Source organism: Sceloporus occidentalis, unplaced genomic scaffold (assembly GCF_023333645.1).
Source record: "Sceloporus occidentalis isolate IW3139 unplaced genomic scaffold, rSceOcc1.0.p SCAF_1, whole genome shotgun sequence".
Classification (NCBI taxonomy): Eukaryota; Metazoa; Chordata; class Lepidosauria; order Squamata; family Phrynosomatidae; genus Sceloporus; species Sceloporus occidentalis.
Window position 1 is genome coordinate 77,916,653 of NW_028316981.1, and position 16,291 is coordinate 77,932,943.

Here is a 16,291-nt window from a genome sequence, read left to right on the forward strand (position 1 = left end):
AGCCCTTGGAGCTTTCTCAGTACCACTGGCTTCTTTTAAGAAGTGCATTGACTTCAGTGCTAAGATTTTGAGCTGAGATGGGCATTTGAGATGCCTTCAGTGTTTGGGTGAGTCTCATACCATTGCCTCATGTGTTCACTGTGTGGTATTCACACTGCAGGCCAGATACAACAGGGAGTGCCATCTTAAAATTGTCCTATATGAGCAGGACTTGAAACTTCATGAGCCTCTGTGCTATCAGCAGTCTTTGACTTGAAGAGATGAAGCGGGCTCTCTGCATCAATCTTTGGCTTCGTAGAAGTCAAAATCAAATATGGAGTAGTCAGCCTTGATTCTGACAAATGTCTATACCTCCAAGAGGAAGGATTCAAGTATGTTGGTGGAGACCATCTGTACGCCCGCTAAGAAGACTTGTGACAGTGCTAGGGATGAGTTGTCTCACTGTCCATTGGGTGATCTCTTGAGAATAAAGTGCAGACTGCCTTAAAACACAAACATAAGAAGACATTGAAAGAGTACTCTTTATCTGGGCCACCTTCTCATTCAGCCTATGCTATAACTGTAGTGGTACCATCCACTCCTCTTCAAGGAGTTGCCTCAGAAATAGTTTTTTGTGAGGCTGTGGTATCTCTTTTGCCAGCTTCTCCAAAGCACTGTTCAGTTGTGACAAGGACCATCTCCATCCAGGATAACCCTATCTCACAGGAAGAAATACAGGAATTTTTTGTTATGACAGTTATGGTTTCTCCTTTTCCAGCCAAGTTTTTATTCAAGAGAAACTTCTGTTGGTGATTCCATCTCTGCGTCGACATAGATGTTGGTACTATTCTAGATCACGTTCTTGTTCATATTCAGAGACTGATTCATCTTCTTCCTACCAGTACTACCAAGGTAGACATTATGAGCAGTTCCACCTTCAGACTGTTTGTAGCTGTCAATACCATGAATTTTATAAATACAGGTCCCCTTCTTGGGAATCCTGTTATTCAGAAATCAGCTCTTCAACCGTCAGTAGTCACTCTGGGCACTTTATTTGTCGCAATAGGAACAAAGCTTCCTCAACATAATCTTCCATATTCAATAGGCACCATTCATACCAAGAAATCAAAGCTTATTTTTCAGTGCCAGGATGTTCCCAAGCTAGACCTTTTTGCTTTGGATCAAAATGCTCAAGAGCGTGGATTTTTGTTCAAGGGCAGGTTGCTAGGAGATACTTTCCTCTTCAATTGGCATGGCTTCACACTGGATGCCTTCCCTCCATTCCCTCTTCTGACCAGAATCATCACAAAACTCTGTCAGGACTGAGCAAGGTGCATTGTAATTACCCCATGGTGGTCAAGGCAGCTGTGGTTCACACATATTCTTCGTCTGTCCTGAAGAGAGTATGTTCAAGCTACGCAGACCAGATCTCCTCAGCGTGTAAGATGGACAAACTAGACACCCCAATACTGATACTCTCCACTTGTCAGCATGGTGGAACCTACCCTAGAAACCCTACTGGTTGCACTGAGGGAGATTGTCAAGGCTGCTCATCAGCATTGAACCATATTGTCCTACAATAATAAGTGGAAGAGGTTTGCCAACTTCTTACATCTAGAGTCGGTTGATGAAACCAATGCTACCGTCATGCATGTGTTTGTCGTTTCCCAGTAGATAAGACCTCTACATCCTGTAGTTTGGTTATGCTCCTCCCACTCACTCCAATAGGCAGGAAGTAAAGAGAAAGACCTTCTGGTGACCCCATGTAGGTGGAGCTACCCTAGAAGGCCAGTCTTGTCCTGCCTATCACTCCAGTAGGATGTGTTTGCTGTTGCTCTGCAACTTCTTCACTACAGCCACTCTAGTCCTTTTCCTTCTCTTCATTTCTCTTGCTGCCTTGGAAGCATGAAGAAAGACTTAATATGGCAAGGTCTCCCAGGATTGGAGAAAGGTCTTGGTTTTGCTGATGACTCTCCCTCTCTTCCAAAGCTTCCCCCTTTCATGGTGGGATCACTGGGGATTTCTGCAAACAGCTTTGCAGCACATGGGAGCCGTGGGAACAGAGGGTGAGGGGTATCCCCTCCATGTCCCTGTTTCTCCACATCACCTCTGCCCAGCCCATTTAGCGCCAGGGATTAGGGAGGCAGCTGGCCAGAAGTTATGGAAACATCCCTTCTCAACATCTCTGCCCAGCCTGTTTAGGGCCAGGGTTCAGAGGACAGGCCAGCCAAAAGAACCTCTGCCCAGACTGAAACAGGGCCAAAGTCAGAGAGGCAAGCCAGCCAGAAGACACAGGATAAGGGATGAGTACCAGGGGCCCTCTCTCTCCAGCCACCAAGCAACCTTTACCAGATCTAATGCCCTCTCTCAGAAGGTCCTATAACAATAAGTGGAAGAGGTTTGCCAACTTCATACTTCTACAGTGTGTTGATGAAGCCAATGCTACTGTCATGCATGTGTTGGTTCTAATTTTTTGTTGGATCCAGGCCTTATCTGTGATTTGTTACTTAGCTGCCATTTCAGCATGGTTTCAATTTCTTTGTAAGCCTTCCTGTTTTATACATCCTTTGGTTAAAAGATTTTTGGAAGGATATAGGCACTTCTCTCTTCTGATATCAGGCCTGACACCCAAGTGGGCTTTGGACTTGGTACCTGGACAGCTCAGTGGGAGACCCTTCAAACCAATGGCAACTTGTGATCTACGACTGCTGTCATGGAACACTGCCTTTCTCATTGCCATTGCATCTGCTAGGAGAGCTGGAGAACTTGGTTTCTTATGGATGTAATGTTAAGGAAAATGCAACATGGGATATACAGTAGAAGAAATAAAACATGTATGTGAAAGTCACAGTGACTAAGCAAAAGCAATTAAGAAGCCACACAGGTGAAAAAGCTAATGTAATTTAGCAGTCCTAAATGCCAAGGACAGAATTATAGAATGTACAAATGAAAACACCTGAGATTCATTAAGTGTACAAGGTGAGATGATGAAATTCTTAAGTATGGGTTGAACTATGTGAACCAATCAAAATGAGTGTACACGCCCACTGGGTGGAAACTGACTAAGTGGGTGGTGTTTGACAATGGCTATAATAATTGCTATGTTTGCCAATGTATTTTGTGGGTAGTTGTGGAGTTGTGTGAGTAGTTTGGAGATATTGGAGATTGTAGAGATTGTGATTTGTAGGGCATATAGTTTTTGTATATAGTAGAATAAAGTAGATCTTTTATATAAGACTACTGAGTTGTCTGGTGTCTTGAGTGAAGATACAAGAGCCAGCAGGATTCTGGAGAAGTGTGAAGACTTCTGAGGAAGAAGAGTGAGAAGGCTTGGAGAGTTTGTCAGGGTCTTCAGCCTATTCTCTGAAACTCTGCTGCTTTGGAGAAAAGCATTAACCACTGGCCAAAACTGGTCAGCGCCGGTGCATAACAAGGTGGTGAGTTAGAGCCAGAGGTGAAGAGCTACAACTCCCATCATCCCTGACATGTAAGACCCATATCTTCAGTTTCATCCAGATACAGTTGTGTCAAGAACAGACACCACCTTCTTGCCAAAGGTGGTATCATCCTTCCACCTCAACCAGGATAATGTGTTGCCTTCTCTGTTTCAGAACACCACTTTGGACTGTGAGAGGTGTTGACACCAGCTCCATGTACAGAAGGAGATTGGCCTTCTTTGTGGACAGAACCGAACCCTTTCATACCTTTCTTAGACCAGGGGTTCCCAACCTGGGCTGCCCACCCCCCAGAGTGTGAAATTCTAAGATGGAATTTCAGGCTGTGCAACAAAGAGTGGTTTGTGTCCTTGAATGACAAATCAGGAATCATCACTCATTTTTTTCTGAATAAATTAGTATCTAATTGCTCGATTTAAATTTGCATTTTATGCACTCAGTTAAAACTTGGTTTTTTAAAGTTCAATTTGTTCACCTGCAGCATTGTATGTGGTTCAATTTGTGGTACAAAAATTAGCAATCAGATTTCATTGTCAAATGTAATACTACTTTTATAGGAGGGTATGAACATTAATCAAACATTTCCTAGGCGTGCGGAGGCGTAGAAAAGATTGGGAACCAGTGTCTTAGACTGTTTGCTATTCGGCTTTGAGGAAGGGACTACATATTTCCTCACAATGTTTTTCGAAGTGGGTGGCATCAGCAATCTGCTTGTCATATGAACTGGCTTGAAAACCCTCCAATTTGAGTTGCAGCCCATTCTACCAGGGCGGTTGTCATATCGTATGCTTTTCTGGCTGGTGTTTCAATTGAGAACATTTGCCATGCAGCTACTTGGTCCCAGCATCTGACTTTTATTTCTCATTATAGGGTAGACTTGAGGTTTTGAGCCGATGCCATGTTTGGGAAAACTGTACTTCATTCATCCCTTAACTGTTACCTACATACCGTATTGCTGATTGCCTTTGAATCTAGCCTTATTTAAGTACTGTTCAAAGCTACCTCAGTACCATACAGTTTAATGTCTTTGAATCCAGCTTTATTTTGGTACTGTGTTATAGTGTTTCAGGGATTTTCTCTTTTTTTGAAAATATGTTAATTTTGTCATTCTTGTTGTATGACATATTGGGGTAGGGGGTCTTTGTGCTTATGTTTGATTATATTCTTGTATTCTTCAGTAAAATTTTTGATTGTTTGCACTGACACTTCTGCTTCCTACTTAAATAGCTTGCTAGTCTCCTAGTTCTGTGATTAAGAGACTATGAAGAAGGAGGACAGGTTGTATACTTGTAACTGTAGTTCTCCAAGTGATCATCTGTGAAGTCACACAATCCCGCTCTTCTTTCCTTCTTCATGTCTTTCTGGTTCACAAGGATGGCCGTGTTGACATCCTATGGAACCGGCAGGTTTTGGCAGGAAGCCCTTTATATAGGGTTGCCAGAGGTGGTTGGGGCTACTGCCAAAACTCTTTAGAAAGCTACGGAACTCTCTGAAAGAGGCTCTTTAGAGATGCAGAATAACCCATTTGTGTGACTTAACAGATGACCACTCTAAGAACTACAGTTACAGGTATGCAACCTGTCCTTCCCTCACCTTAATAATAATAATAATAATAATAATAATAATAATAATAATTTTATTTCTATACCGCTATTCCAGCGATCACAGCGGTGTACATCAAAGAGTAAGACAATTGAAACATTAGCATGAAATAATACAAAGTTAATAATTAAGAACAGTTAAAAAAAAAACTAACAACACCCTATACAAGTGGCTGTGTAGAATGGAATACACAAAAACATTGCCACGGGGAAAAGAATGACCACAAGGCTCACGGGGGGAAAGCCTGGCGGAACAAAAAAGTCTTCAAGTTCTTCTTGAAAGCATCGAGGGAGGTGGAAGTACGGAGCTCATTGGGGAGGGAGTTCCAGAGCTGAGGGGCTGAAATAGAGAAAGCCCTCTGAGCTGATACATATTGAGCGTCTGGAACTCTTAAAAGATGTCTTTCACCCGACCTGAGAGTGCGGGGCGGATTGTATGGGGAGAGGCGGTCCTCCAAGTACCCTGGGCCCAAGCCATTTAGGGCTTTATAGGTGATAACCAACACCTTGTATTCGGCCCGGAAGCGAATAGGCAGCCAATGGAGATCTTTTAGGACTGGTGTTATATGGCTGGCCCTGGAACATCCAGTAACCAGCCGAGCAGCCATATTCTGCACTAATTGAAGCTTCCGGGTTTGGTACAAGGGTTGCCCCATGTAAAGCGCATTACAGAAATCTAATCGAGAGGTTACCAGAGCATGTATAACGGTTTCAAGGTCCCCCCGGCCAAGGAAGGGTCGCAGTTGGCGTATCAGCCGAAGCTGATAACAGGTACTCCTGACCGCTGCATCCACTTGAGCAGTAAGGTGAAGCGATGAGTCCAGAAGCACCCCCAAACTGCGAACAGAGTCCTTCACAGGAAGCGTGACCCCATTTAGGACAGGTGGAAAAATTTCCTTACCCAGACCAGGAGAGCCAATCAACAGTGCTTCCGTTTTCTCTGGATTCAGGCTGAGTCTGTTTTCCCTCATCCAGCCCATTACCGACTCCAAGCAAGCATTAAGAGGAGAGATGCCATCCTTAGTTACTGCATCAGACGGAGACAAAGAGAAAACTATTTGGGTGTCATCAGCGTACTGATAACACCGCGCCCCGTGTCTCTGGATGATCTCTCCCAGCGGCTTCATGTAAATGTTAAAAAGCATAGGGGACAAAATCGCTCCCTGAGGGACCCCAGATGTCAGGGCCTTCCTATCGGAGCGACAGTCCCCCAGCTCCACCATCTGGAATCTGCCCGAGAGGTAGGAACGGAACCACTGCAAAGCAGAGCCCCCGATACCCAACTCCCTCAGGTGACCCAGAAGGATACCATGGTCGATGGTATCGAAGGCCGCTGAAATGTCCAAGAGCACTAACAGGGACACGCTCCCCCTGTCCATACCCAGACGGAGATCATCAACTAAGGCGACCATAGCAGTCTCAACTCCATAGCCCGCCCAGAAGCCGGTTTGAAATGGGTCCAGATAATCCGTCTCATCCAAGATCCCTTGAAGCTGAAAGGCAACTGCCCTCTCGATCACCTTCCCTAAAAATGGCAGCAGCGAGACAGGCCGATAATTGTTCCGAATTAGGGGGTCAAGGGAGGGCTTTTTCAACAAAGGTTTAACAATGGCCGTCTTCAAAGTTGATGGAAACTGCCCATCCCTGAAGGATGTATTGATAATACGGTGCAACATATTAGTCACAACCGTTCCCCCTTGAGCTGTCAGCCATGAAGGACAGGGATCGAGAGAGCAAGTCGTCTTCCTAACACTTTGAAGAATCTTGTCCACATCCTCAGTACAGACAGACTCAAAGTGATCCAGTTTAACCAAGTCCACGGAGGCTCTGGACACCTCTACTCTAGATTCTGAATTAATAATGGAGTCAAGATCAACCCTTATCCGAGAGATTTTATCCGTAAAGAAGTTGTTAAACTCGTCGCAGCAGGCTTTCGATAGTTCCAAAATAGGGTTCAGGGGAGGAGGGAGTTGAGTAAGCTCCCTCACTACCCTGAACAGCTCTGCCGGACGCGACTCCGCGGACGCGATACGCGCAGAAAAGAAAGAGTTCTTCGCTGCTGAATACAGCTCAGGCAGAAAAAGAAGATAGAGGAGGAAGGAGGGATGTCTTTTTTTCCTTCTGGTTTGGACAAAGGAGGGGTAATGGAGTGGGAATGCTGTTTCCACACCGAGGGGCTTCTCGCCTTTGGCCTTTGCTCTGAGCCCCTAATAGAGGGGCAATAATAGAGGCAAGTGGCTTTCCTTGCTCCCTCCCCCCCTTTTTTTCCAGGCTGCATTCTCATTCTTTTGCCTCATTTATGTTCCTTTCCCTATCTATATTTGTACAGATGTAGGCATTTTCAGATCAGCATTGTCATTTACACACACACACACACACACACACACACACACACACACACTATAATCCCTCAAACAGTTCCTCTACTTCTCATTAGCTCTTCCGAAGTATGTCCCCTCTGTGCATTTTTAAAAGGAGAGGAAAATATCCACAGGTCATATATTATGTCACACCAGTCAGAGTAACCTAAGGAAGTCTTCAAAGAAGATAAAATAGAAGATAGAGGAAATACAGCCAAATTTACAGTAGCGCAAGATCTAAAAGAAAACTATTTGAATGTTTCTAATCGCTGGTATTTTACACCGGTTAAAATTGCTAAGATGTATAAATTGAGCAAAAACAAATGTTGGAAATGTGATAACGAAAAGGGATCATACTATCATATGTGGTGGAGTTGTTTACGAATTAAGTGTTTTTGGAAAAAGATACATCATATTATACAAACAATGTTAAACATACAGTATCCTATGTTACCGGAAATTTATTTATTGAATATGACTGCATTTTGGGGAAAAGATAATGAAAAAAAAATACTGGAGAATTATGCTTTACCTCATAACAGTTGCTAGAATACTGTTAGCAAAAAAATTGGAAGAATAAGATAATACCTGACATAGAGGAATGGTGACAAAAAGTACTGGACTTAAAGAATATGGACACGTTGACATTGATATTAAAAAACAAAAAAGAGGTGGATGATTGGACGATTATAGATGACTTTTTGAAAAAATACTGGCATTTAAACGGAAAGCAATAATATGATAATTACATTACATGAGTGAAAAAGAAATCTAGAAGGGTGATAAGATAAATAAATAGGATAATGAGTTATGGTGGATTACGTGAATAAGAGAAATGAAAGCAAGGATGGATTATATGTGGTATAGGTGATTGTAATTGTTTGGGACAACAGATAATAAGATGTAATAGAGATACACCAGATTTGTTGGAATTTCAATGTAAGTTGTTTTTAATCAATTAAAAAAAAAGAGTGTTTAAAATTGGCCCAGTATTTTACTAGACCAATACAGTAGCCGTTTTAAACAAAGTTTGTAAATGGAATTCTTTGTGTTTGTAGGATGATGTGCAGAGTTTGTTGAAAACCTTTCAGTTGAGCACCAGACAACTTCATCACATGTGCGGACATTCTAAGGTAAATAAGGCTACAAACACAGTGTTACCTTTTGAATTAATAAAATCTGGCTAATTTTTATTGATTTCTAAGTCTGTGTTAAGTTGTTGGTTCTTTCATGGATTATTTATACTGAACCAGGTATACAATTATAGGTTAGAAATGGCCAAGTTGTCCTCCATTCATTCTTCCTGTATCAAGTATTATCCAAGGCTAATACTGTGAATCAGGCTAAAGGCCTTTAGTACATTTACATATGGGTATATGAACAATGTTGTTGCAATATCTCTACCTATTACCCTGCTGGCCTCCTGATGTCTTCAGATTCTCCCTTGATACTCTTTCCCCAAATTTGGAAGTGGGGAGAGTGGTTGGAAAAGTCATTCCTCAGAGTAAACACCAAATTGTGCTAAAAACCTCCATCTGAAATTTCAGCAGCACTTTAAGTGTTCAATATATGCTTTATAATACTATATCTGAAGAGGCAAAGTGTAGCTTTCTAGATGATGTCAGCTACAGCTTCCAGCATTCATCACCATTGGCTGCATTGGCTGAGGCTTGTAGAATTTGCAGTCCACCATTATCAGCACAACTCCATTTTGCTCATGCCTGCCTTATGTTATATAAATATCATAACAGCTATAATGAAGTAGTTCATTATTCCTATCATTTATACATTGGGAGATAGCAACTAAAACACAACCACATTCATTGATAAAATAGAAAATCTGGCTTCAGACCCTATTTTAAATTTGAGAATACTGAATAATATTGATGACACACAGTAAGGGATACAAAAACGGTTCAGTGGTAATTCCTTTGTGTTCATTGCTTCCACACTAGATTCATCAAGATACAGGACTCACTAGCCATGTGCCTCTCCTAAAGAAGTCTCTTGAGCTGTTTGTATACCGAGTGAAAGCAATGCTGGCTCTCAACCATTGTCAGGAGGCATTTTGGTTGGGTGTCCTCAAAAACAGGGACCTACAGGTGAGTAAATGCAGATAGAATAGCAATAGCAAGTACATTTCTATACCGCTTATCAGTGCACTTAAGCAATTCCCAAGTGGTTTACAATGTGTAACCTAATTGCCCTCAACAAGCTGGGTACTCCTTTTAATGACCTCAGAAGGATGCCAGGCTGAACTGACCCTGAGCCCCTGGGCTGGTACTGAACTCACAGGCTTGTGGCTTGTGAGTGAGTGGCTGCAGTAAAGGCATTTAACCACTGCGCCACCAGGGCTCCAGATGGAAGACACTTCTTTATGTCCTGTGAGTTACTTATTTAGCGCTGAAACAGACTGGCATTAAAAAGCCGGCTTCCAGCTGACTTGGGGCCACGTGGTGTACACACAACAAACGCCTCCAAGACACCCGGAAGCCAGCTTCATGCTGCCCAGCTGCCCACACGTGGGCCATCTTCCAGGCACTCCAGCAGTGTGGCATTTAGATTATTCTTTTTTGGCCAGCAAAAAGGTGGATTAGGGCCACAGTGTGATGTTGCCATGGCCCCAATCTGGCTTTGTCGGGGGGGGGGGGGGGGCTTCAGGCCGTCCGTTTGGGGCAGTCTGTTTCACCCCTTACTTGGCTTGATACAACTGTAATGGATACTTTTATTTGAGAGACTTGGAAATCCAATAGATTAATCCCATGTACCATGACTCATAAGTAAACCTCATGGGCCTAAATGCAATTACTAACTCAAACTGGGGTAGATCTGAATCAATTGCTGGTTGGCAAATTAACATTTTTGTAAGTCCTATTGATTGACTGGAATTCTAGTTTGGACTAGCAATTGGATTCAGTCTATTGGCTGATACATGATGCCCCCCGCATCATGTATCAACCCACCGCTCTGTCGTCGCTGTATTTTATTGTGTTTTTAATAGATGTTTTAATTGTAATTTGTTTAATCCTGTTTTAAGGGGGGGAATTTGGGACATAAATTTGTAAATGTGGATTTTAACATGTTGTAGCCGCTTTGATTGTCCTGTCACAGAAAAGCGGGATATAAATAAAAGTTTATTATTATTATTATATTCAAACATAATCATATACCATTTTTAAAAACCGAATGAACAGCATGAGCAATGAACTTTACTCAGCACAGTGAAGAAATGATGAAGATAGAATTACACAAAATGAATGGTATCCCTGTGCTAAAATATAACTGTTTCATTGACCTGAACTCCTGTATCATCTGGAGTGTTTAGCATTTTTCTCCATTCTCCCTTAATAAAGAACAGGGCTGTCCTGTTGCTCCAAGGCAGTTGAATGACTTAACAGTGTTGAAATTCCTTTTCAGTACTTATTTCAGAAGACAATTTAATGACCATGTGTACTCCCACCTGTAAAATAGCATCATATTATTTAGAGAGAAGTTCAGCTACAATTACTGACGGTATTCAAAATAAGTACAAATATTATTTATGTATGAAAAATATGAGACAGTAATAAGTAAAATTGAAGAAGAAGGCAGACAGAACAAGTAAATCAACTTTAAAAACAAAATTAAACAAACAATTAAACAAGTAGAGAGTTCCAGACTGTGGGGCCACAGAAAAGAATCTGCATGCCATTTCGCAACAAAACATATATCAGATGTTGACAGCATGTGCTGGAGAACATCCACAGAGGATCTTAATACACATAAAACTTTATATGGGAGCAGTCTTTCAAATATCCTAGTGCTAACTTGTAGAATGCTTTAAAAGTATACGTAACAGCTTAAACTGAGTCCAGAGGTAGTTGGAAGACAACGTAAGTGTCGCCAGCATATCTTAGATACATACTTATTGCTGGTTCTGGCATTATTTTTATCAGGAACCGTTTATTACCAATCACAGGTGTAAGTGTATTGAAACCAAAGGTGTCAAGGAAATATATCACCTATGGAAACAATTCACATATAGACACATGTTACCGGAAATTTGTATACAAGATTTAACTTTTTTGCAGCATGTGTCTATATGCCAAATGTTTCCATAGTTGATATATTTTCTCGACACCCTTGGTTTCAATGCAGCCTCCTCTAAAAGGCCTACTAACACATCAGTTGATGTATTGCTTGCTGTTCAGTTACTGTACCTTTTCTTAGTTAGTTACATCCTATTTAACATATACTGAAGTTTGTAAACTATGCTATTGAAATGCTGACCAACTTTTCTTAATGGAATCACTTAACAGTATTCTAGACCAGTTGGTAGATACAGTGTGTAAATTTCAGAGTTCCATTTCTATCATCAGTATTGTATTTATTCTAGGGAGAAGAGATTCTTTCACAGGTGTCTCAGGAGGATGAAAATGTTTCTATGATCGCTGGAGAAGATCCTATGAAGGTATTTTTCTAATGGCCGAGTAACTAATGTGACGGCGATGTTTCAAGATCATCAGTCTGTTGCCTGTATAGCAAATGTAGAATTGTACGTTTTTTAAAAAACAAACTATGACTATAATTTCAGCAATGCAGCCTAGAATCACAATGCTGTTATTCTTTTCTTGTTAACACATTTTATACAATCTCTCAGTGGATACAGACAAACTCAGTGGATCTGCAGACAAATGTGATTAGGAAAGAAAATTAGATCAGGCCATTCCTCTCATGGACCTGGAGTGGCAACAATGCTGCTTTTTTCTAGTCTGTAAGAGTGGAAATAAGAGCAAAGATATGAATGTATGCACGTATTCCATCTCTTTCCTATGTATTTTAAGACTCCAGATATAGTTGTGGCCCTTAACAAGTTGATGAACAAAATCTTCCACATTGTTATCTTATATGTCTGTCCCATTTTTGGCCCCACTGGCTATTGAAACTATTTACTGTCCCATTTTGATTTTGGTAAAGAACCCAACAATTGCATGGATAGAGGGAGCAAAATAGTTATAGTTCTGTCCACTGCTGTTGCTTGCTCACCACTTTTCTGGTGTCTGACTTGCTCTGTGCAAGAATCAACTAAACTTGTTGTTTAACTGAGGTTTTGCCAGATCTCCCCCCTCAAAAACAAGTCCTTCAGCTGTGATTCGTAAAAAGCTGATTCTAGTATGTGTACTATCTTAGCAGCTCCATTGCAACTACTAGTTAAGTGACAATACAAAAACCTGTTCAGCCAGACTTTAAAATGTAGCTAAGCAAGAACAGTTTCTTCGACTGCTTCAATTCCAATATTTAGAGATTCTTCCAGGTGAGACTTTCTGAAAAATTCTTTTATCTGAGTCTGCTTCTACACGCAAGAGCTTAGTGTAAAACTGCTGTGACTCAAGAGGAATCACATAACAGTTTATGCTGTTCCCAGTGATGTCATCCATTTGTAATCCATGTTCTGTATAATAAGGACCATAGATATCCGCCTCTACTGCCAAGATCCTTGTCCATGCCCTAGTGGTCTCACGACTTGATTACTGTAACATCCTCTTTCTCACCTTCGTCCTTTAATTTCTGTCCAGCATTCAGCTGCACACATTATCACATCCGCCCACCGCTCTGACCATATCTCTCCTTTGTTGGCATCCCTTCACTGGCTCCCCCTCCCTTTCTGCATTCAGTACAAGCTCCTGCTGTCAACGTTTAAAGCCCTCCATGGGCTGGCCCCTCCTTACTTATCAGACCTTATTTCTCCTCACCTTCCCACTCGGGCCCTCTGTTCTGGTAGTCAAGGTCTGCTGTCCCAGCCCAGGATTTCCTCTGCCCCATCTCGGATTCGCCCCTTTTCACTTGCTGCCCCTCACTCCTGGAACCTTCTTCCCTCGCGAGCAAGGTCCATCACTTCTTTAACCAACTTCAAAATGGAGCTGAAGACCATCCTGTTCAGAGAAGCGTTCCCAGACATTGCGTGATTGTCACTTACTATTTGATGTTCTTTTTGTTGCATGTTTTATTGAACCATTTCCTGTATTGCTATGTGTTTTATTTGTATTATCCTATCATTTCTTAGATTGTACGCCATAGGCAGGTTTACTCTTTTATATTTGTTGTTTTTATGTACAGCGCTGTGCAAATGTACAGCGCTATATAAATAAATAATAATAATAATAATAATAGTAATAGTAATAGATCATTGGAAAGATACATGCTTTTACGTTAGGGCTGTTTTGGCCTGCATATCCCATCTGACAAACCTACTCCATACAGTCAGTGCCAAAGGGTTGAGGGGCAGGGCTGAAATATTGAAGAGCTGCGGTCATTTGACTATATAGACCAATGGTATGTTTCAGTGTAAAGCAGCTTCTTATCTTCCGCCATTGCTTCTATTTTTTTATCTTATTACAGAGTCAACTTTGGGGCAGAAGAAGAATAGAAGAAATAACAAAGGATGTAAATGCCCTTAGCCCTACTATTCCTAAGTCTTTTCTAAGAGGCATAGTTTGACTTAAGTAGTCACATACAGTAGCAGGCTGGTGAAAATATAAGATTAATGCCAGAAAGAAAGAAAGGGAAACAAAATCTTTCTGATCACTACCTCTTCAAGAACATCATTCTTTCTAATTATTGTATATACCTCAGGCCCCAAACATGGTACCCTTTCTTTTTGAAATTTCAAGGAGAACATTGGGAAATCCTACTAACATAATAATCATTTGGTGGTAAATAAAAACAACCTTATTTTGCATTAGCCAATCAGAATTTTGCAAGCATTGAATAATACAGTCAGGTTAATTATAGGAACATGCAATATGGGTGTATGATTGTATAAAAATACAGGTAAATAAATAATTGAAATATATTTTTAGGAATTATTTGGATGTTTTTCTTCTTCAGTGACTTCACAGGGGTACTGGGCCTTCCACACCTACAGTACTTATGTCATGCTTACAGGCGTGGATGGAACACAGTAGATGAGCACTGGGGGAAAGTACGATATCCTCAGTAGGATGGAATTCCCCAGCAAAGTGCAATACTCCTGTAACTTGCAGTGGAAGAGCACTAATTTATTAGCACTAAGATACCTATCTGGAAGCATCCCAAGTCAGTACACTATCCATTTGGAGAACTGTTTCAAATTGTGTACAGTTTGTAAAACTATAAAACCATTTAACTGAGTTGGAAACAAATGAAGTCATAGTACACAATTATAAATAAATAAAGTCAACAATGGCCTTTTTGTGTGTTAAGATTGCAGGAGTTCTAGTAGCAAATTTGTATATATTTTGTATCCCTCACTCTTCTCTACTTAAATATGTATTTTCCCACCAGGAACAGCAGGAGGAGGAAGAGTCAGAGAATAATAGTAGGACAGATCCCAATGACAGTGATGAAGACAGCTCTGATTAGAAATACATCACTGGGTAAACTAACTTCACAGGACAGATTATTGGAACTTGTGAGATGAAAGAAACAAAGTTGACTGGAATGTGCAACTCTAAACTTTGTGCCACAGTGAATTTCTGCCTGTTGTCCAGGCAGTGCTAGAGTAGAGTACACTTAAAAAGTGTAATTTCACTGTCTTTAAATGTTAAATTATCTATAATGATTTTCAGTTTGAAAATGAATCATTAAGCACTTTCCCAGACTTGCTTCCGAATACTATTCCCTTTTACTACAGTGTATATTTTGCTCTCTTTCCAATCCTAGCTTTCCTACACTGTTCTAAGAATATCTAAAACAATTTTTAAATATTTCTTTGGGCCAGTAAGAATTAAAATATGTTGAGATGTAAAGTAGAGGGTTGCTGATTAAGAGGAAACTATAACCATTCTTTTATGGTAGTTGAACATACTTTGAATGAAATCCAGCCACATTTAGGAATTTCTGACTGAGGTCTCTAGTTGGAGACATTGTTATGTTGCTTAGGAATAGGAAAATTGTGGTCCTCCAGATAATGAAAATGCAGTGCCATCCTCCTCCATCATGGTTATGTACGCTACAGTAGATAAGCGCTGCAGTCCAACATCTTGAGGACCACTAGTTTCCCGTGCCAAATGTTGACCTTATGTTGGTAAAACACATCAATATAACAGTTGGAAAACTGTCATTCACAGTTGGCATCCCAGGTGATTGCATAATTTAAGGACTTGTCTTAATGAACTGGGATGAAATTAAAACTTTAAAATAATCTTTAGAATGTAAGTAGAGTTGAATCTAGCAAACCAATATATGAGGTACAAAAGTTTGTTAATATCCCGTTTTGATAAGGCTACTGTGATCTCTTTCAGGTTTTCTGACTCTGGCACATATCTGTTTCAATCAGTGGTGATTATATTTATTTACTGATTGTTACCTAAAGCCAGTTTCATGTATTTAAGCCCATTGAAATCAGTGTGCTTAAGTATGTCAAAGCTGTTTTGGATTATGAGCTTTATATTTATTCACTTTTAGGCCAAGATGCCCTGCCTTAAGAGTTTCTTCTAGAAAACCATTTCTTTGTTCATTTCTCTTATCCACTTCTGCTCATTGTAAGATTTCAATATTAGTATTAAAATTGTCTTCTAGTTTGGAAGTTTTATGCTATGTCCTTTGAGGTTTATTTGCAGATTTATTAAATAAAGTGTACAGTTCAACCATTGCTTTGTGCAGTGACAAATCCCTTGCCATCAGTGTGTTTCTGCCAACATCCCATTCTTTTGTTGTTTCAAGACTAATGTGGCATGCAGCCTATACGCATTATACAGTGGACCCTTGTTATACGCTGTGGTTTGGTTCCAAGATCCCCCATGGATAACAAAATCTGTGGATGCTCAAGTCCCATTAAATATAATGACATAGCAAAATGGTGTCCCTTATAAAAAATGGAAAATCAAGGTTTGATATTTGAAATTTATACTTTTCTTTTAACATTTTCAAGCTATGG

At 40.6% G+C, this 16,291-nt stretch overlaps 1 protein-coding gene across 5 annotated transcripts in view; it reads left to right on the plus strand.

Moving 5' to 3' along the window:
- Positions 1–15,884, plus strand: part of LOC149321649 (Fanconi anemia group D2 protein-like) — a 70,694-nt gene extending 54,810 nt beyond the window's left edge. For 3 of the 5 annotated variants that reach the window (XM_089526168.1, XM_089526207.1, XM_089526198.1), the window contains 4 exons: positions 8,454–8,528; positions 9,351–9,497; positions 11,771–11,845; positions 13,774–14,684. In XM_089526168.1, coding sequence (XP_089382294.1) covers positions 8,454–8,528; positions 9,351–9,497; positions 11,771–11,845; positions 13,774–13,872 — 396 coding nt within the window. In that variant the 3' untranslated portion in view covers positions 13,873–14,684. The other 2 variants (XM_089526188.1, XM_089526178.1) reach the window with 2 other exon arrangements.
- The last annotated feature ends 407 nt before the right edge of the window (positions 15,885–16,291 follow it).